This window comes from Caloenas nicobarica, chromosome 8 (genome assembly GCF_036013445.1).
Source record: "Caloenas nicobarica isolate bCalNic1 chromosome 8, bCalNic1.hap1, whole genome shotgun sequence".
Classification (NCBI taxonomy): domain Eukaryota; kingdom Metazoa; phylum Chordata; class Aves; order Columbiformes; family Columbidae; genus Caloenas; species Caloenas nicobarica.
In genome coordinates, this window is record NC_088252.1 from 3,997,131 (window position 1) to 4,015,961 (window position 18,831).

The following is an 18,831-nucleotide window of genomic DNA, read 5'->3' on the forward strand; positions in this document are numbered from 1 at the left end:
CAACACCCGTACTCTAAACAGACAGTCTATTTTATGCTCAAATGGTGGTTCCTCAGGATCATCATCTTTTGAGGGATGATTGGGAGCGCCTGTTGAACCAAATGCCGCTTGGATGAGCTGGCTCAGATGGGAAATAGAAATTCGAGGAAAAGAAACAAGTAGGCCTTAGCTTCAGGCGGTAAATTGTTACCTCTTTTCATGCTAAGAAGAAAGGAAAGGCCCTCTTGATTTCTTTATCTCATTTTATCCGATTCTCAAATGTCTTTTGCAATAGGTAAAAGCCTTCTGCTCATCTCGCCTGTTTCACTCTTGGACCGATTCCTTCGCACCATTGGCAGAACTTGCTAAGGAGAAAATATTTTGACAGAGTTTGAGATTACTGGTAGAGGTGAGAAAGGAACTGGAAGGAAAACAATGTTTCAAGTGATTTTTCTTTTGCCAGCGCATCAGAAAAAGCACTTTCCTGGAGCCTACAGCTTCCAGACTTCACAGATGTTTTTTTGGTGTCTTTTCTCAATGTTTATCCTCTTCAGAACAGCACAAACCAACTTTTGCCTGTGTGGTTACCGAATGGAATCGTAGCACGGCACATGTCCTGTGAGACTGTGGCTGCTGAGCTGCGTGAGGATGGAGAGCTCAAAGTGGTTGTGAAAAAAATATCACGTGTGTTGTTGGGTGCGCTCCCGTCTGCACCAGACTGGCAGCACGCACTTGTCTGAACAAGAAGGTGCCGTACACAGAGTTAAGGATTTACCCAAGAATTAGCAGAAGTCAAAAAGCTGAATACGTACAGCATGGAGCAAAGAAACAGCTGTGCAGCTGGGAACTGTAATAGTTCAGCTCCTCGTTGGATGATCACCACAGGGAAAAAACAGCCTGTGCTTAATGAAGTGCTTCTGATCCTCCTTGTGTTCCTTTTCCCTGGCCTATGTTAGAAGAATCTGCTAAGAAAACATTGGGCAAAGCTACCACATAACAGCCATCCCTGTTCCCTCTTCCCCTCCCCTCTCTCACCCCTTTACAAACACCCCACTGCCCTCACCTTTCCACTTTTGCCACTAGATCTTCCAGCTCCAGACTGACTCGAACTGGTACCTTCTTTTTGTCACGACATAGTGTTTGCGCGTCCTCCTCCTGCCTGAGGTCTCGTAGGTTAGAAGGATGCAGGGCCACAGCGCTCAGCATTGCTGAAGAGATGTGGGAAACGGATCGTCATGAACTCTACCAAATTAGGGCACTGCGAAAACAAGGGCTGGCCCTGCCCTGATGCATATCGGACTTGCAGGGACACCCAGGTTCTTTGCTGCCTTCTGACATCCTCTGCAAAAGACAAATGGGCAATCGTTTCCTTAGTTTCAACACGTGTAAAGTGCTGCTTACAGCGTGATACCAAACAATTTGTGTCTTTGATTAGTCATTCCCCAGGGCAAACTATATTTAAAATACGGAAACCTGGTAGAATAGAAGGTGCCCCACCTTTTAAGAAGCAGCTTGAGTTGTATAACTAAAGACTGGTCTTCATTTCTTGGCTGGTAACTTCCTCCTCTCACCACACCTGCTGTTACCAGCAGAAAGGAGACAGCAAACTCTTGTCAGAGTGGACGCATGCCAAAGAAATTGTGGGATCCTCGAAATATTTTACCTGTAGAAGTTCCATGCGGAAGTCCATATGCTGAGGCTGTGTGTCGTGTTCATCTGCCTTTTGTATGGGGTGAAAACAGGTAAGAAATCAACCATTTGTTTTGAGCGTTTTTGCCAAATATAACAGGCTTTCTGTGCTTTGCAGAAACGTTAATATATCTACCCTCTGCATTATAGTTACCGCACAGGGTTTTTCACTGGCATTATTTATTTTGGCAAAGCAAATTATACTGGTTACATGCAGTCAGCTCTACGAGTTCCAAATGTAAAACCAGAAGTCAATTTTATTATCTTTTCCTCACTTTGCAAACATTTCTCTTATATAAAGTACTATCCATCGACACCAAAAATGTAATTTGAAATCTTCAGAGAAGAATGATTTCTTTTCGGCAATGTCTTGTAGGACAGACGCGAAGGATGAATTACTGTTTATGAACAATAAGCTTCATTTGATATCCTCACAGCCCCATCAAGAATCAACCTGTGTAACAATAAACAAATGTATTGCCTTGTATTAGCACACGCATGGGAGCAAGTCAAGTCATAGCTCTCTGCTTTGTAGGGAAAACAAACGATTAAAAAACCAAAACAGTACTCTCACAAATACTAACTTGTATTTCATCAGGTTCTCTAGAGTAATCTTGGGGTCAGGTTTTGCTTAGTTTGTTCAATATGCTTAGGAAATGTGTTCATAAGAAGTGGAAAAAGAGAATTGTGTGAGAAGGCAGCAAGGGAACCCAGGGAGAGACTGAGGAGCGGTTTAAGAGGCGGAGGGCATGCTCTCTGTGGGAAAGCGATGGGAATCTTCACCAGCACTACCGAGATTCGCTGTGAAGTGTGCTCAAAGCTGGAGACTCGTTACGGACGCACAAGACCAGCCTGTTGAAATGCACTGAAAAAAGCCCCGGCAAGCAGCTTCACTTTGCAAGAGGACAGACCAGCAGAGTTTAAAAATTACTGCTCTATTCACGCAGACAGCCTCAAAATCACAGCCCCCAAATGCCGCTATTGCAAACCCTGCCAGTCCATAGGACAGACACCCAGGACAGAAGGAAGACGAAGCCTCCAGACACTATCTCCAAGAAAGGAATGAGGGAGACCAGAGGAAGGCAGGACTAAAGTAGCACCGACTGCAGCAAATACCCCAGAGTCTGCCTGGGACCATTCCCATGACCACAACACTCCCACTGGGGAGTATGTAACTTCAGAATCTATATATTTTTCATTTATTCACCTTTCCGGGAGGGAAGTGATCTATTGGAGACGGGTTAAGTACAGTGCCAGGGTGTTGAGTTTCCACCTCACTTATCTGCTTGCAGAATTAATCTCATTAAGCCTCTTGCCCCATCAGAGAAATCATATTGGCGTTTCAAAGACACTTCCAGCCATTTGGGTGGGATTGGGATCCAGTGCGTGCAGCAGAAAGAAGAGCAAAGCCAGGATACCAGCTCTTTAAAAGCTCTTTTTTACCACAAAGTCTGGGCTGTTGCGACAAAGATGGTCTCCTCTGGGCAAGTCTCAGCACAATGCCAGAGACAGAGAAACAAATTAAGCAATCAGTGCGATCTTGCACCATATAGAATTATTACCTGGCATTTCTGTCTGTATTACTACAGCTTCAGTGGTGGTAAAGACAATTAACAATACTATTTACAAGAGCTAAACCCATTTCTAGTTATTAGTAAAAATAAAACATAATTGTATATTTTTCTGTTGCGGTAGCACCTGGAGGACAGTCGTTAAGTATCACTGTGTATGCTGGTGTGTATCAGCAAAAAATGATCCCTTTTCTCTGCTAGTGACTCTGAGATCTCCACATGAGCAGCGTCACGGGAGAACTGCTGCTGCTGCTGCTTCTCTGGAGCATCTGTAAGAACAAAGTGACAGCAAGAACCGATGTTCACTGGCCTGGCTGAGGGTTCATGTTCCACTGCTCCCGTTCCGCTATTCGTATTTTACCACGGGCTTTATACAAGCAGGACTCCACGGATTTCAAATGTTAAAATTTATTTCTGAATTTATGGCAGCAATTTAAAATATCCAGTTGGAGTTAACTGCAACATCCTTTTAGCCTATTAACTTTTATTTCTGGAGCTCCCGGGGCTTCTACAAAGTAATTAGTAGAACTGTGGCAACTGAGCAGATTATTTTATGTGCTGGGCACATGGCATTTATATCACTCTCATGCTCCTGGTTTCCACAGGAAGAAAAAAAGGACAGTTGCTCATAAAAACTGAGAGAGTTTCATCATTTAGAAATTAAAATAGAAATTAAATACTGGAGGTTTGCTAGAGCACAATTAGCTTACAGCTGCAGGTTTTCTAAACCCTTCTACCTACTGCACAGGCCTTTACGCAACACAGACCAGGCAGATTTCTCCAGCAACTGCAGCCTGAGCAATTATTGCAGCCCAGGGCGTGGGCGTGAGAGAGACACTCTGGGCCACAAGGCTCTTAAATAAGATTAAAGGGATTTTGGGTAGAGGCTTGTGGGCCAGGGAGAGGCTATGAAACCCGGGAGGGCCTTCATGAGCCATATGTGTCTGCGGACAGTTATTCCGTTCCCTGTTGGAGACTTGGAAGGCTCAGCCAGTGTTCTGCTAGCAAAACGAGGAACTAAGCCAGGCTTGCCAATGGCAGAGACCTTCCCATAAAGCAGCGCTTACATAAAATCCAGTTACTCTCCAGCTGTGTATAAAGCAGTATCAGTGACATATCTCATGCAAAGGGTGTCTCATTTCGCAGTCTGAAATAGCGGGCTGCATCTGCAAATACAAATGAAGCGCTGAGCCGCCCCTCGCAACAGCAAGATCCTCTGTAGCTTCTCACAGAGAAGATCCCAGGGGATCTCTCTTTACCCTGGAACCTGTCCAGAGCATCTGGGTGTGCTCCCAACCCAATACCGCAACCATCCTAGTTGTCCGTCTCTAACACCCTCCTCGCAGCAGTGGCATTTTTTGAGAGTCCATCCACCTCCCAGCTGCTTGTGGCAGCAGGACTGTGCTGTTGCAGCAGATGCTGCTCTGAGAAGGTGCTACTTGCTGTCTGTGCTCCAACACGGCAAGAAAACCTCTGTTTCAGGGTAGCTCCAGTCATAAACACAATGGAGAGGAAAGGAGAAGCCCCAGCTCAGCTCACAACATACGTACCTGTGCAGGGCTGGCAGACAGAGAAGGTCAAAGCAGACACGTGGTGCTAACCTCAGGATTGCTGCGCTGTGTTCTTTCAGATCCTGGGGAGACATGTCCCGTATTCACAGCTCTCAGCATCGGCAATGCTTTGATAGGGACAGACCTGAAAGTGAAGCTGCTGCTCTACACCAGACAGAACCCAAACTGCGCTGAAGAGCTCAGTTCAACAGCCTCCAAGTATCTAGATGTGAGGAAGAAAACCACCTTCATCATCCATGGATACCGGCTCACGGGCTCTCCCCCAGTCTGGATCCCCGACCTGGTGCAGCTCCTGCTGTCTGCAGAAGACATGAACGTCATCCTTGTGGACTGGAACCAGGGGGCAACAACTCTCATCTACAGTAACGCTTCCAGAAACTGCAAAAGAGTTGCCGAGATTCTCAAGAAACTTATGGATGAAATGTTGGTAAGTTGAATGTTCACACTGTGATATAGTCATTAACGTACTGACAGGAAAGGGCACAAAGGAAGTGTTTAAACACAGCAGGATGTCTGGGAAAAGAAATTCCTAGAAAGGAATACATTAATTTTTGGAAGTGCAGCTATACTGCAGTACCATAGAATCACAGAATGTCCTGAGTTGGAAGGGACCCACAAGGATCATCGAGTCCAACCACATTCTACCCTCTGACTTGGTACAAGGGTATTTTGTTGCAGTATTCACTTCACACTCCAAGTCTCTAAACTTCTGGATAGAGAACCCTACAGACATGTTTTCTCACAGGCAGAAACTGTTTCCACTTTCCAGGTGTCCAAAAGTCAGTTTATGGGCATCAGCTACAGTTGGCAGCTGCTCTGTGCTGTTGCACAGGCAATGACGACACTGGATCTTCAGGATTGTCGTGTCTGCTAATGCATTGCAGGAATCATATAGAATAGAATCATAGAAGCGTTTTGGTTGGAAAAGACCTTTAAGATCGAGTCCAACCATAACCCAGTCCTGGCACTGCCCCATGTCCCTGAGAACCTCATCTCCGCGTCTGTTCAACCCCTCCAGGGATGGTGACTCCACCACTGCCCTGGGCAGCCTGTTCCAAGGGGACAACTGGAGTTGTGCTCACGGGCCCCATGAATACTTGATCCTGTCCACATCTGTAGTCACTGCCCCACAAAAATAAAACCATTGCCAGAACTGTTCTCATCACAGCACTCTCAGATATGGCCTCAAACTTGGGTGCTGGTTGTACTGGGGAACTATCAAAGGGGGAATATTTACACAGAGCAAAAAACGCAGGAAGAGCAGGGAGACGCATTTACATTCCTCCTCCTGATATTTTTTATGCCTTTCACGTGCCTAAAATCTGCAACCAACAAGCCCTTGTTCAATCTCAGGTTGCTGGAGCCTTGCTCGCCTCCTTCCACATGATCGGGGTGAGCCTGGGAGCGCACATCTCAGGCTTCGTAGGGCAGATGTTCGGCGGCACTCTGGGCAGAATCACAGGTGAGCCCTTCCCCTGTGCGTCCCTCCTCCTCCTCACCGTGAGCAGGATGCCATATGCCTGGTTTTGCCTTGCAGGCCTCGACCCCGCAGGCCCCTTGTACCGGGGAAAGCCGCCCAGCGAGAGGCTGGACCCCACGGACGCACAGTTTGTTGACGTTATTCACTCGGACACCGACGGTACGTGACATTCCTCCCCTGCAGGCAGTGACACAAAAACCCGCGTTTTCTCCCCTCACACACACAGGCTTATTTTAGGAATTTGATACCATTCTTAAAACGATTCAGCTGGGCCACAACCGTTTGGCCTGCCGCCTAAATAGATGAATGACATCAATATTCCTGCACAGGCAGGCATCCTGGAGCTAAATAACTATTATTTTTTCCAGTTAGTTTCTTAGGTTTCCTTCTTCTGCATTTTCCAATTTAATATTCCCTCACCGCTGATATTTCCTTTCGTCAGGACTGGGTTACACAGAAGCTCTAGGCCACATTGACTTCTACCCCAACGGCGGGACCGACCAGCCTGGCTGCCCACTGACGATATTCTCTGGTAATTAATTCTGCCCTGAATTGCACAAACACCCACAAAACGTTTCCAATCAGAAAAGAGAAGGCCAGAGAAAATTCGTCGCTGCTCAGAAAATACAGGAAAACCATACTGTGGGGAAGCCGTGGCGGTAATCCCCTCCCAGCGCTGCCACGGCACCCGACGTAAAGGAGTTTGGCTGATGTACACCAGCCCGGCATTTGAGTCACAAACGCAATTAGGATTAATTTTCCATGCAAAAAGTCATCAGGTAGATTTGTGCCTTCATTTTGTGCCTATATTTAGAAAACCTGTGGGATATATATATTTTTTTAATTACTTAGAACGCACACAAACCCCCAAGGACTAGCAATGGCAAGAACCTGTTCAGAAAACAGGTTCAAGATGAGCGTGGGGTTGGCGGTTATGCCGAATCCAACAAGCTTTTCTTGGCACAGACAGTGCAGTCTGACAGGTAGAGCCCTCGGCTGGAATGCAAGACAGATTTTTCCTTTCCAGCCCAGCAGCAGAACTGGTTTTATGAAAGCTGGGTGAAGAAGATACCTCACAGAAGGCAGTAATGTGAGCTCAACCCTTGCCAGACCCGAGAAAATCTACATAAGGAACCAGCCTGAAACAAAAATCCATAGGAAAAGAGGCTTCACTCGTTTTGCTGCTCATGCAACAACTCATTTTATTAGTAAGAGTTTCTTAAGCCAAAACAGAAGGCCATGTTCTGTCACAGCCCAGTGCTCCCCAGTGCAACCTGCTGTGTTCAGACTGGTCAGTGACTGTCCACTGTGTGTCCTTTTTTTGTTAGGGCACTAATACTGTTTTCCTGCAGCATGAGGATTGCTAACGCAATATTTCTTCCCTGTGTACGATTAAGGGTTGCAGTATTTTAAATGTGACCACCAGAGGTCTGTTTTCCTGTTCATGTCATCCCTGAAACAGAGCTGCAATATCACCGCGTACCCGTGCGACTCCTACCGAAATTACAGGAATGGCAAATGTACCAGCTGCGCGACTTTCTGGCCGATGCCGTGCCCCATCCTAGGTGAGGATCCAGGGAGCGTAAATATATCCTGAATATACAGAGAAGTTATTTCCACTGAGGTTTTTGGGATGGTCTCTCCTTGGCTTCTGCAGAGGCACGAGCCTCTGCTGCAGGAAAAAGATGCCCGACAAATTTCCCTGCTCTTTGTACAGTCATGTCACGTTATGACCTGGAACAGAATTCCATATGGAGAGGATCCAGAACTAGAAAAGCCAAAACACAGCTTGCGATCTTTACACTGAAGTCGCAGAAACAACAAATTAAAGTCCATTAGCTGCAGAGCTTGAGGGATGGGGGCATATTCTTGCTAAAACAGAGTCTTTTATACGAAATCTTGAGCACCACAAACCCCTCTTGACTGCTAAAGGATGGCAGGGAGGAGCTAACAAGGAGTGTTCTGGGTTTTTTTGTAACTGACCCACAGAGGTGTCCCAGCTTCAGGCTGCCATTTCTGAAATGCTGATGCCAAAAAACCTGACACTTGCAGAAACGAACTTGCAAAGCTGAGGGGATGCCTTTCATGCTGCACTGCAAAATGAAATCCTGCTTGACCATGGGTACCAGATAAGGAAAAAGAGCAATCTTAAAATAAGTGCTGAACAGTAACCAGCCGTATTTAGACACTCGGTTGGCTTTAGTTACACAAGCAAAATTAAGCCCTTGTATAAGTCTACAGAGTACGAGAGCACGTGTCCCAGTAACACCTTGCAGCTGGAAAGCAACATACTATTTCTTAAACACTTGCTTTGTTATTTTCAGCAATTTAGTTCCTTATACACCTGTGCAGTAACTCTCTTTCATTTCCAAACTGTCATCTATAGGTTATTACGCCCATAAGTGGAAAAGCTATTTAACACAACAGAGCCATCCAGTGACAAGTATGTTTTTTGATACAGCCGACAAAGAGCCGTTTTGCAGTAAGTGACTAAGATTTCTGGGACGATTTTTCTTTGTGTATTGCCTTCTCCAGCAACAGCTGAGCAGAGGTGGTTAGTTGCTGTTGGCATCACGGCCAGCGTTTTAGAAAATAGCCCGATAGAATTGTGTCCATCTGCAGTCTTGCCATTACCTTCCTTACCTGCAAACCTGCCTGTGAAAGCCAACTGCTCCCTCCAGATGTGCAAGAACAGGCTCATCTTGCTCACAGTGCGAGGAAATTTGTTGAGAACATGCAAATGAAACATAAAAGGGTAGTTCCTAAATGTGTTTCAAAACAACACGCCACCCTTTTGTGCAATTAAGAGGTGCGTGGGAACGACGAGAGCCAGAGACATGCTCGGAGATGAGCGGGTACAAAAGCTTTCACCCTCATGATCACCAACACGCTACACCATGGGCAGGGATTACGGCCTGAGCTTAGAAATCTCTGCAAAGATTCTTCCTCTACAAGCAGGAAGGAGAAAGAAATATAGAGTTAAATGGATTGGGTTGTTTCGGAGAAGCAAATGGGAGAGTCTAACCGCGCTCTCTCTCTCACCGCAGTTTATCACTACTTTGTGGATATTATTACGTGGAACAAAGACACCAGGCGAGGCACCTTCAGTGTTGTACTAGCTGATGAATCTGGGAATAAGGCAGAATCGAAAGTTAACCCGTAAGTCTTACCCATCTGATGGTCTGTAAGTGTAAGTGAATCGCTTTGTACAACTGCATCTGGGAGGAGGCGAGATACCCTCCTCGAATTTCCCTGCTGATGCTTGATAGCGTACGTGCCTTTGGGCTTTCCTGGCTCTATGTGGTTTTCACAGACTCCCCAGCACACACCAGCTGACAGCCCAAGCCCTTCCCAGTCACGGTAAAAGTCACGGTAAAGTGACAATCTCAGCCAGCACGGCTGTCCCAGGCTTCTGCTGCAGCAGGAGGAAAAACACATCTCCTCTTCTCTTTTGTAGAGGAGTGTTCCAGCTCCAGGTGCACAAAACAACTGGGATGAACCTGGGTCAAACCAATTCATTCCACTTGGAGAAGCAAATTAGTGACTGGTGTTTATGCGCACATGCAAATTCCCAATTGATCTCAACACATTCCAGCCAAACAAGTCCCGCTCAACTAGCTTTCCCCAAGTGTCTCTAACTGCACGTTCTCCCAGCCATATCTGCATGGTTACACACATACCTCCTCAACACCTCGGACAGGTTAAAACTTGCCCTGTTTGTCAGGCCTCACAAAACTTCTACACCAGGCCAAGCTTTTGGAATGTCGCAACCGGGAGACACTTCCAGTCTCATCTCCACACTTCACCTTCCTCAGGGAAACCTGAAACTACGGCCGTACAGCCAGCTAGATAATGTCTCATGTGGCCGCCGCATTCTTGCGGGCAGCTCTGCTGCATTTTGCACCAAGACCAGGAAAGTTTTTGTGCGTTTCTCCAAGTGGAACTGGCCATTCTGTCAAAAAGGGACAAGGTCAAACACCAACCCTGCGAGGCTTCATGTCTTCAAGCCGGTGCTCTTTTCCTATCCTGAGAAGCTGGATTACTCTCCGTTAATTCTGGTCAACGCTGTGTTGTTTCACAGACACTTCCGCGTTTAACAGAAGGGAACCATCAAAAATTTAGTGAGGGGCATTAATACTCTCAGGCTACAGTCTTCCATTTGCAGAGCTACCTCAGCCGTATAGCACTGTTACAAACAGATTTTTACAAACACAGTTAGGGCTCTGTTTTGGGACCACAGCAAACAGCATCACACCTGTGTCCCCACTCCCACCCCAAATAACTGAGAGCAAAAGCGGCTGAGCAGGTTCACACCTGGAGACACGAATCCACACCCATCTCCTGTAAATCACAAACTGATCGTAAGCTCAGGCCTCCTCCTCCCCCAGCACCGTTTCTAATATTATACTGGATATATTAAACCCAGTGCAATTCCCTTGGTGACCCTCTGGCACCTTGTCTGCTTTATCTTTAGAGAAGCCGCAGCCTTTCAGCAGTACAACCAAATCACTTTGCTAATTGGATTTGACCAGGACTTTGAAAACATAGAAAGAATCTCCTTGACGTTTTCCACGGGATCTGTCATTGGCCCAAAATTCAAACTCCGGATTCTCCAAATGAGGTTCCGGTCACTTACAAACCCAGAACGGTAAGCAGAGGTTTACAAATCATTTCTGTTGTTGCAAAGTAAATTAACCTTCCAGATGCCTGGCCTAGCTGAGTTTGTCCAGAAGAATTACATTTATTTCACATTTAATTATTCCTGCACACCTACCTTGGGAATAAATTGTGCTGCCTTGCAAAAGCCGCAGGTCTGTGTTCCTGTGGGCTTATTCTGCATGTTCTGTGCCACCGTGGACCGAGGACAATTGCAGTTTTTGATCATTCTTCTCATCTAAGAGGAGGTGTAAGATTTGTATTTTTAATGAACGTTTAGCCGTGCCTGTATCTGCACCTAAAGGGAGGTGCGCTTCAAGCCAGTTATCTTGAGAAGGTGGTTTATTGTATTAACACATAAGCCCCCAGCATGCTGGGAGACTCACTTGGGGGACGATACAAAAAAAAAGAGGCCAATTTTTCACTTTTGGCTCGTGTCGACTGTTTTCACACAGACCACAGCTGTGCAGGTACGACCTCGTCCTGACGGAGAACACCAAAAAAACCTTCAAGCCCATCCCATGCTGGCGCAGGAGCTGAGCCCCGAACGCACGTTGTTATTTCAGACCGGGGCAGATGTTCCCACAGCCCGTGGGGACTCACCTCAAAGCTCCTCCGCGGAGACCGAGCGGCGGGACCCTCTTGTGGGGGCTGAGATTTACAAACGGGGCTGTGGAAGTGACAAAATAATAACAACGGCGGTGTGCGGAAGTGACAAAATAACAACGGCGGTGTGTGCAAATGAAATGACATGACAAGATAGCAACGGCGGCGTGCGTCTGCGGGGCGGGTTTGTGCTGAGGGGAGCGGCCGTTCCCGCCCTCCCCGCCGGCCCCACTCTGCGCCTGCGCGGCGGCAGGGGCGGGGCCGGCGCGGCGGCAGGGGCGGGGCCGGCGCGGCGGCAGGGGCGGGGCCTGCGCGGCGGCAGGGGGCGGGGCCTGCGGGGCGGCCGCTGCGGGGCCGTCGCTGCGGGGCGATCGCGGGATGTGGCGGCGGGTGTCCGGGCTGCTGCTGGTGTTCGCGGCCGCCACGGCCGGCCTGTGGCTGCTGTCGGCGCGGCTGAGCGCGGGGCAGGCGCGCAGGTGGGTGCGGGGCGAGGCGGGTGGGCGCCCCGGGTGTCTCCGCGTGTTTTTATCCCCCCCCCCCCGCCCCTTCCCCTCAGGCCGCTGCGGTTCCCGTCGGACCTGGAGGAGCTGCGGGAGTTGGCCGAGGCGCTGCGGGACTACGAGCGGCAGCACCGCGGCTCGGCGCTGGCCCTTTTCTGCGCCGCTTACCTCTACAAGCAGAGCTTCGCCATCCCCGGCTCCTGCCTGCTGGTACGGCCGGGCTGCGGGCGGGGGGAGCGGTGCGGAGCCCTCCGGGCTGTGCCCCGCGGGGGCGGCCGGGCTGGGGACGCCCCGTGTGTGCCCCGGGCTGTGAGCGTGTGTGCCCGGCAGAACGTGCTGGCCGGAGCGCTGTTCGGGCCCTGGGCCGCGCTGGCGCTCTGCTCGCTTCTCGCCTCGCTGGGAGCCACCTGCTGCTACCTGCTGTCCGGCGCCTTCGGGAAACGGCTCCTCGTCCACTATTTTCCGGAGAAAGTGGCTCTGCTGCAGGGCAAGGTGAGGCTGCCGTGTGGGGCGAATTAGTACAAAAACTGAATAGGCGCAGGGGATGCGTCAGGTCAGATGCGGGCCTTCTCTGACACAGTCTGGGAGCAAGCCTGTTTGCAAATGGGGGGGTGTGAAAAATCCCAGACTCCAAGGAAAATCCAAAGTAAAATAATGGGTTTGTTGGGAAGCCCCTGTGCTCCAGAATTGCCATTACATACCTGTGCTGCGTATAGCTGGAGGTGGTTCTGCTGTTGACTTCCTCATCTTTCAAGTTAGATCACGTTTGTCCCGCTTGCATGGAAGGGGCTGGCTCACCATTAGGCTCCCATATATAAAGTGGCCAATTTTTATCAGTTCTGGACTGATCACGGAGCTATTCTGGTTGGAAAAGCCCATCTAGATCATCGAGTCCAACCGTTCCCCCAGCCCTGGCACTGCCCCATGTCCCTGAGACCCTCATGTCCGTCTGTCCAACCCCTCCAGGGATGGTGACTCCAGCACTGCCCTGGGCAGCCTGTTCCAATGCCCCACAGCCCTTTGGGGAAGAAATTGTTCCCCAGATCCAACCTCAACCTCCCCTGGCGCAACTTGAGGCCGTTTCTTCTGGTCCTGGCACTTGATACTCGGGGTGTTATGTTGTGGCACATTAGAAGGCAACTTAAATTCACTTTAGTGTCATGGACATTCAGATGTTACCGCTGTCTGAAGAGCAGAAATAACTTAGAATGTTTCTCTTGGCAGGTAGAGGAGAACAGGAGCTGTTTATTTTTCTTCTTGTTGTTCCTGAGGCTGTTCCCCATGACGCCAAACTGGTTTCTGAATCTCTCAGCTCCCATTTTAAACATCCCCGTGTCCCAGTTCTTCTTCTCCGTGCTCATCGGTAAGGCCTGGGGAGACTGTCTGAGGGGCAGCGTGACATTGTCTCTGCTCCTCACCAGTCTGGGGTGGGGAAGGCAGAGCTGTGACTGCCCCATTTAACCGTTTGCCTTCATGCTACTCTCATACTCAGAGGTCCCAAGGCATTTTGCAAATATGTGTGCGTCACCAATACAGTAAAGTTTTGAATCACAAATTCTCCTATTCTTTCTGTTAAGAACACAAACCCCTGTGTCTGGCCTTAGGCAAGGACAGAGCTGAGCTAATTTCACAGGGCAGGAATGCTGACAGGCTTCTTTCTGCTCTGCTTCTTTCAGGTCTTACACCTTATAATTTCATCTGTGTGCAGACAGGAGCCATTCTTTCACAAATCACCTCTTTGGATGCCATTTTCTCCTGGGACACGCTGCTCAAGCTGCTTGCAATGGCTGTGGCAGCTTTGATACCAGGGGCCCTCATCAAGAAATACAGCAAGAAGCACCTGAAGCTGGATGGAGACGAGCAGACTCAGTTACTCAATGGCAAAAAGAGCTTGTGATGGCTCGGTGCCCCAGGTCTGTGTTCCTGTGGGTTTATTCTGCATGCTCCGTGCCATCGTGGACCAAGGACAATTGCAGTTTTTAATTGTTCTTCTCTTCTAAGAGGAGGTGTAAGATTTGTATTTTTAATGAATGTTTAACTGTGCCTATATCTGCACGGAAAGCGCTATACAGGGGCTTTGTGCACACTTCAATTCATTTGCCTGTGTCCTTTCAATCAGCCTGTGTCTCCCGTGCACCTGAGGGTATCGCCAGCCCACTGCAAATACATCAGCAATGGAGAAAAAAAAAAAATAAAATCAGGATTATTAGCATTCTGTGAAGAAGGTAAATGTGGACCCCTTAGTCCCTCCCAGCTCTTGAACATGGGCCAAGCACCACACTCCCTGCAAGCCCAAGTCCCAGGCTTCCCTTAGGCTCCCACACTTCCCACCAAGACCAGCTTTGTAAGCCCAGCTTTGCGTCTCGCTGGTGTGACGGTTGCAGCAGCAGGCTGGTTTTCTGCCCAGCCTCAGCCCTTGGCAGCGGGGACTCCACAGCACATTGTTGAGCTGCAACAGCAAACACCTTGGGTGTTTTTCACCCCCGCTCCTGTAGCAGCATTTCCCAGCTCTAGGCAAGCCCTCCTCTCTCCTCCTCCTGCCCATTTTAGCATTTTTGGGCTATACCCCACAAAGACTAAAGGGGGAAAAAAAAAAAAAGGAATGGATGTGCCTTTCTCGTGGTGATTTGTCCTTGAGAAGCACCTTTAAACCTACACATTTGCTCACGTCTAACTAGAAGGTTTCCAAGAAGCAGGTAGGCTCTGTCCCAGTTGCTGGAGAACAGTAGTCCCCCAGGAATGATACTATCCTCCTGGGGTTTTGGTGTTTGCACCTCCTTGCTCTGCTCTCCGTGAGACTCACCTCCACTCGGAGGATAAAATAAACCTTCTGCGCTGTGGAAGGGGGTAGATGGGAGACCCCAGAGTGCCTGAGAAGCTGAGAGAGTGAACGCTTTGTCCATTTTAGCACCTTCCTTGGAGCCGAGTGGGACAGCAAGGTTCCCAGGATGAGAAGTCGTGGTTGCAGATTCCATCCCCCAGCTCACGTTGCAAAAATCACTCATGTGACAGGAGCAAAGGCCAAGGGCTCAGGGACACCTGGTGCTCTGAGCCTCTGTCCTGCTCCTTGGAGCTCCCAGTAGCTCCAGTTCAGCTGTGTTCACAGACAGGTAACAACAAGCTGCTCGCTAACATCGTGTTTGTTATTAAAAGGCTTTGTGACATTATCCCAAAGTACAAGAGAAACCATTCCCAGATCACCAGACCAGCCTGAGAAGCGTTGAAGTACACTGGCTTTTTATTCCATGCATTGTTTGCTTTGATAGTCATTCTTGTTTCCATCACTGTACACTGTTCAATACAAAAAAAATCAAGTTTGTATCAGGAGTCCACAGAGCAGGGAGGAGAGAGATGAACACTACTGGACAGGGCCCAAGATGAAATGGTTACTTAACACGAGGGGTGGGGAAGGCAACATTCAGCTCTGGGAGAAAATCTAGTGTTCAGGAGCTGTCAGCAGCCGCGAGAACTGCACCAGGGTACTCGGGATGCTGGAAAGGGAACCCGCGGTTTACTGCTGTCCTGCAAACGCGGTGTTACTGCCAGGAGGAATTTACACCTCTCAGCCCTGTGCCCTGCAAGGAACCGTGGTGGAGGTGCCGGGGCAGCAACACGGAGATCACATCTGTGCAATTCTGGGGAGGTTTCACTAAGGAAAATGCCCATATAACCCCCTGCGGAACTGACAGCAACCATCCCGGGAAGGAGACGTGTGCAGGGGGAGGCTGGATTACATCTCCACGGGTATGGGGGATGTGTTTAGACAAGGGGGGCATCCCCGGACGGATGCTGCGGAGCAGGCAGCAGTTAGGAGGAGCACCACAGTGCAGTGACCCGGGCACGTAAAGAAACTAGACAGCAGGGAACTGGGAGGGTTCGGCTCTGCTTTTCCAGAACGGGCCAGCGTGTCCCTGGGCAAGGACGGGGAGGAATCGGCTCATGGGTCCCAAAATCCCTCACATCAAAGCTTCTACGCTTCTCTGCAAGCCCAGAGGAGCTTCACCACGTGGTGGAGGCGCTCTAAGCAGAAACCACAGCTACCAAAACCCCTCTGGGATCTTTTTGTTAGAGACTGAACCATGGCAGATTGAAGTCCCTGCACGGAGACCGACAGGCCTGAGCATCCTCTGCTGGGGGGGACGTTTGATGGTAGTTCTCGACCTCTCTTTATGCAATAGTTTGGTTTTTCCCTTTGTGTGTGTATGTTAGGTGCACACAGTTCACAGCTAAATGCCCCCACCCTGGCCTCCAGCCTCCTGAGGGACCATCTGCACCACCTCTTCCACCCCAAAACCCCATCGCACCACGACAGCAAAGCCACCTCTGGCCCTGCCACCTGGCCAAGAGACAGAGAACATCTGGGAGGAGAAATGAGAGAGGAGAAGAGCAAGGGAACAAGAAACAAGCCAGGAAAGAGCTTCACTCCCATTCTACCTCCGCCCAGAGCTGAGCGTTGCTGCTCCCTCCCCAGGAGCCTGTTTGGTCCTCTACGGGTGACCCACCACCCGGACCCACTGCTGGCCACCCCGATCTCATACCCGCTGCCCGGAGCAACTGCCCTCCTCTCCACTTGTCCTTTTGGATGCTCTTGCCTGGGGATTTTGTGACGCTTATTCACTTTGTGACCAATTCCAAAACCACTCGCTCTCTGATCACCATTCCCCGCCAGCTCAGGGGCTGCCAGGTCTACCGGCAACACGAGCAAATGCAACATGGACCACGAGGAATATCCCAGGGGCTGACAGCATCCGCCCCTCTTGGACCAGCCCTGACAGGTTCTCTGCCCCGGTATAATTTGGAAATCATGAGAGGCAGCAACTCCCGACAGCGGCTGAGCCCAGCTCTGCTCCCACCCCGCAGCGAGCAGGGAGAAGGGAACATCACACAAACAGATTACAGTTGCGCTAGCGGTGAAGCCAACCTTCTGATCTACAGAAATGATAATAAATAATAAAACAACATCATAACTTAAGATCTGTGTGTAGTCCAGCTACAAAAATTTAAAAATATGGGATAATTTAACTCATTACAATACTGCTCTCTGTATAAGACATTTTCCTTCATTTTGCCGTGAGGCTATAAATTACCACAGTTAAATTCAAACCAATATTTTAACATAAAATGTAAACAAAATAAGCAACAGAAGTACCTGTCCATGGTCCATTCCTGCCGTTCATCTTCCGCACCGGGAAGGGACAGGGAAAGCTCTCGCAGGGGGACGCAACTAAGGGGTGGGGCCGGGGGAAACGTGCTCTACCGCTTTGTTCTCTTTAAATATTGATTTAGAAGAGTAGCGTTTGAAGGGAAGGCACTATGAGTTCTATCAGAAAACAACTTTTTCTCATCTGCCAATGCCTCGGCCTGTCACGTACCGGTCCTGTCCTCTCTTTCACCTGCAGAGTTTCGGCTCGAAGGAGGAGCAGCGGGCTCGGGGTCCACCCGAGACACGGCTGTGCGGCAGCCACCCACCTGCTTTGCACAAAGCCTGACACGAAGGGCAGGCAGCTGCTAACGCCTTCGAGAATGCACAGGGAATAAGGAGACGGAGTGGGGCTGATGCTCTTATCCAGGCCAACGACTCCCAGTCTTCCCCCTCACCTCACAGCTCTCTGCTGGTTTTCGGTGCTGTGGTAGGTGAGAGACTGCTGCTCCACATCCAGTACAGGCATCTCCAGTTTCCTCCCCAGAAGAGCGCTCAGGCTCTGCAGAACGTGCTTTCCGTGGTTCTTGCTTTTCCAACGCTGACTTGATTGATTTCTTTGACTGACTGAAGCAGGAGGTAAGAGGAGGAAGTAACCTGGGAAATGGCACACTGCGTCTGAAAGAGGTTTCCCTGCTCAACTGGAGATCGAGTGAAACAAGGATGATGTTAACAAGTGCTCTTATACCAATTCTCGAGAGGACGAGGTTAGAATACATTTGCAGGATCTCACAACAAAATGCTGATTAAAAAAAGAAACTAAAAATCCTTAAAATAAAACCCACTATTACATTCCTGGGGATGTATTGACTCAGAAGACCCTGGATGTTAGCACCTCGGTACCAGTTCTCTCCAGGAACATGTCCACCTTCTGATTAAAAATGACCCAGCTGGTTCTACTGAATACGCTTTGTTCACAGGTTACCCTACAGTAAGGTCTTTTTATGCTTCCTCATTTGCTAAGACTGAGTGGTCTAGTGTTCTTGATCCGTTCTCCAATCTTCAGGGCCACGAGGCCTGGTCCCCTGCGAAAGCAGCAAGAGAATCCTCCGCGTTCGCACACGAAGCTGTCCAGGCAGGACTCCCAGGATGTTTCTCTGTTATGTGCTTGCTTTCTGAACTTTTTTTTTTTTTTTTTTTTGCAACAAGTCTGTGTGTTTATAAATACAATCCACTCTTTACAGTAAAAAGTGTTAAAATGTCAAAAAAATAAATATCCATGTTACAGTAACTAGATTATTCAATAAAATACATCCCTGCCATTCTTGATTGAAATGCTCAAAGAGAATTAATTTCATTTGGACATCTTCCAGAGATTCGGGTTATTGCAAATCACTCCTGGGGTGGGGAGGAGAAGCATCTTCTCTTCCTGTAGTGTGATGAAGGGGAATGAAGTGGAACCTCAGGGAAATCAAAATGCCAGTATCAGGAAGCTGTGGGGGAGATCTGTATTACCAAGTAGCAGAGCTGCAGGGCTTATTGTTCCTGACCGTGGCATCAGAACACTCCCCTTCAGAAGAGTCACAGTCTGATTCTCCAAACTGTGCTGGGTTCTGCAAAGCAAAAGAAAAGGGGGAGA

General features: G+C 49.0%; 3 protein-coding genes across 7 annotated transcripts in view; 2 read left to right on the forward strand and 1 right to left on the reverse strand.

The window, feature by feature from the left end:
• Window positions 1–1,618: 1,618 nt before the first annotated feature.
• LIPH (lipase H) lies at window positions 1,619–11,617 on the forward strand. 2 transcript variants are annotated; one of them, XM_065639781.1, is made up of 10 exons: window positions 1,619–1,721; window positions 4,870–5,237; window positions 6,164–6,272; window positions 6,348–6,449; window positions 6,733–6,822; window positions 7,688–7,855; window positions 8,677–8,772; window positions 9,338–9,449; window positions 10,765–10,938; window positions 11,402–11,617. In XM_065639781.1, exons 1-10 carry the CDS (start codon window positions 1,670–1,672, stop codon window positions 11,484–11,486), a joined length of 1,356 nt encoding a protein of 451 aa, XP_065495853.1. In that variant the 5' UTR covers window positions 1,619–1,669; the 3' UTR covers window positions 11,487–11,617. The 2 variants fall into 2 exon arrangements, with proteins under 2 accessions (XP_065495853.1, XP_065495854.1); XM_065639782.1 differs by lacking the exon at window positions 7,688–7,855.
• Window positions 11,618–11,876: 259 nt separating this feature from the next.
• Window positions 11,877–14,144, forward strand: TMEM41A (transmembrane protein 41A). Of its 3 annotated transcripts, XM_065640312.1 has the most exons (5): window positions 11,877–12,028; window positions 12,109–12,262; window positions 12,383–12,544; window positions 13,277–13,415; window positions 13,729–14,144. In XM_065640312.1, the coding sequence occupies exons 1-5, from the start codon at window positions 11,931–11,933 to the stop codon at window positions 13,947–13,949; spliced, it is 774 nt and encodes a 257-aa protein (XP_065496384.1). In that variant the 5' UTR covers window positions 11,877–11,930; the 3' UTR covers window positions 13,950–14,144. The 3 variants fall into 3 exon arrangements, with proteins under 3 accessions (XP_065496384.1, XP_065496383.1, XP_065496385.1); XM_065640311.1 differs by having other exon boundaries at window positions 12,109–12,544; XM_065640313.1 differs by lacking the exon at window positions 13,277–13,415 and having other exon boundaries at window positions 13,729–13,931.
• Window positions 14,145–15,310: 1,166 nt separating this feature from the next.
• Window positions 15,311–18,831, reverse strand: part of MAP3K13 (mitogen-activated protein kinase kinase kinase 13) — a 68,178-nt gene continuing 64,657 nt past the window's right edge. For both annotated transcript variants that reach the window (XM_065640269.1, XM_065640270.1), the window contains one exon: window positions 15,311–18,805. In XM_065640269.1, coding sequence (XP_065496341.1) covers window positions 18,704–18,805 — 102 coding nt within the window. In that variant the 3' untranslated portion in view covers window positions 15,311–18,703. The remainder of the gene's footprint in view (window positions 18,806–18,831) is intronic.

What these genes read in the sequence shown, in the direction of transcription:
- LIPH (XM_065639781.1), top strand. Translation starts at nt 1,670, where the DNA reads ATGCTGAGGCTGTGTGTCGTGTTCATCTGCCTTTTGTATGGGGTGAAA. An exon ending in TTTGTATGGGGTGAAAACAG is followed by an intron (nt 1,722 to 4,869) that starts GTAAGAAATCAA and finishes GTGTTCTTTCAG; the next exon opens with ATCCTGGGGAGACATGTCCC. An exon ending in TATTCACTCGGACACCGACG is followed by an intron (nt 6,450 to 6,732) that starts GTACGTGACATT and finishes TCCTTTCGTCAG; the next exon opens with GACTGGGTTACACAGAAGCT.
- TMEM41A (XM_065640311.1), top strand. Translation starts at nt 11,931, where the DNA reads ATGTGGCGGCGGGTGTCCGGGCTGCTGCTGGTGTTCGCGGCCGCCACG. An exon ending in AGCGCGGGGCAGGCGCGCAG is followed by an intron (nt 12,029 to 12,108) that starts GTGGGTGCGGGG and finishes CCTTCCCCTCAG; the next exon opens with GCCGCTGCGGTTCCCGTCGG. An exon ending in CTTCTTCTCCGTGCTCATCG is followed by an intron (nt 13,416 to 13,728) that starts GTAAGGCCTGGG and finishes TGCTTCTTTCAG; the next exon opens with GTCTTACACCTTATAATTTC.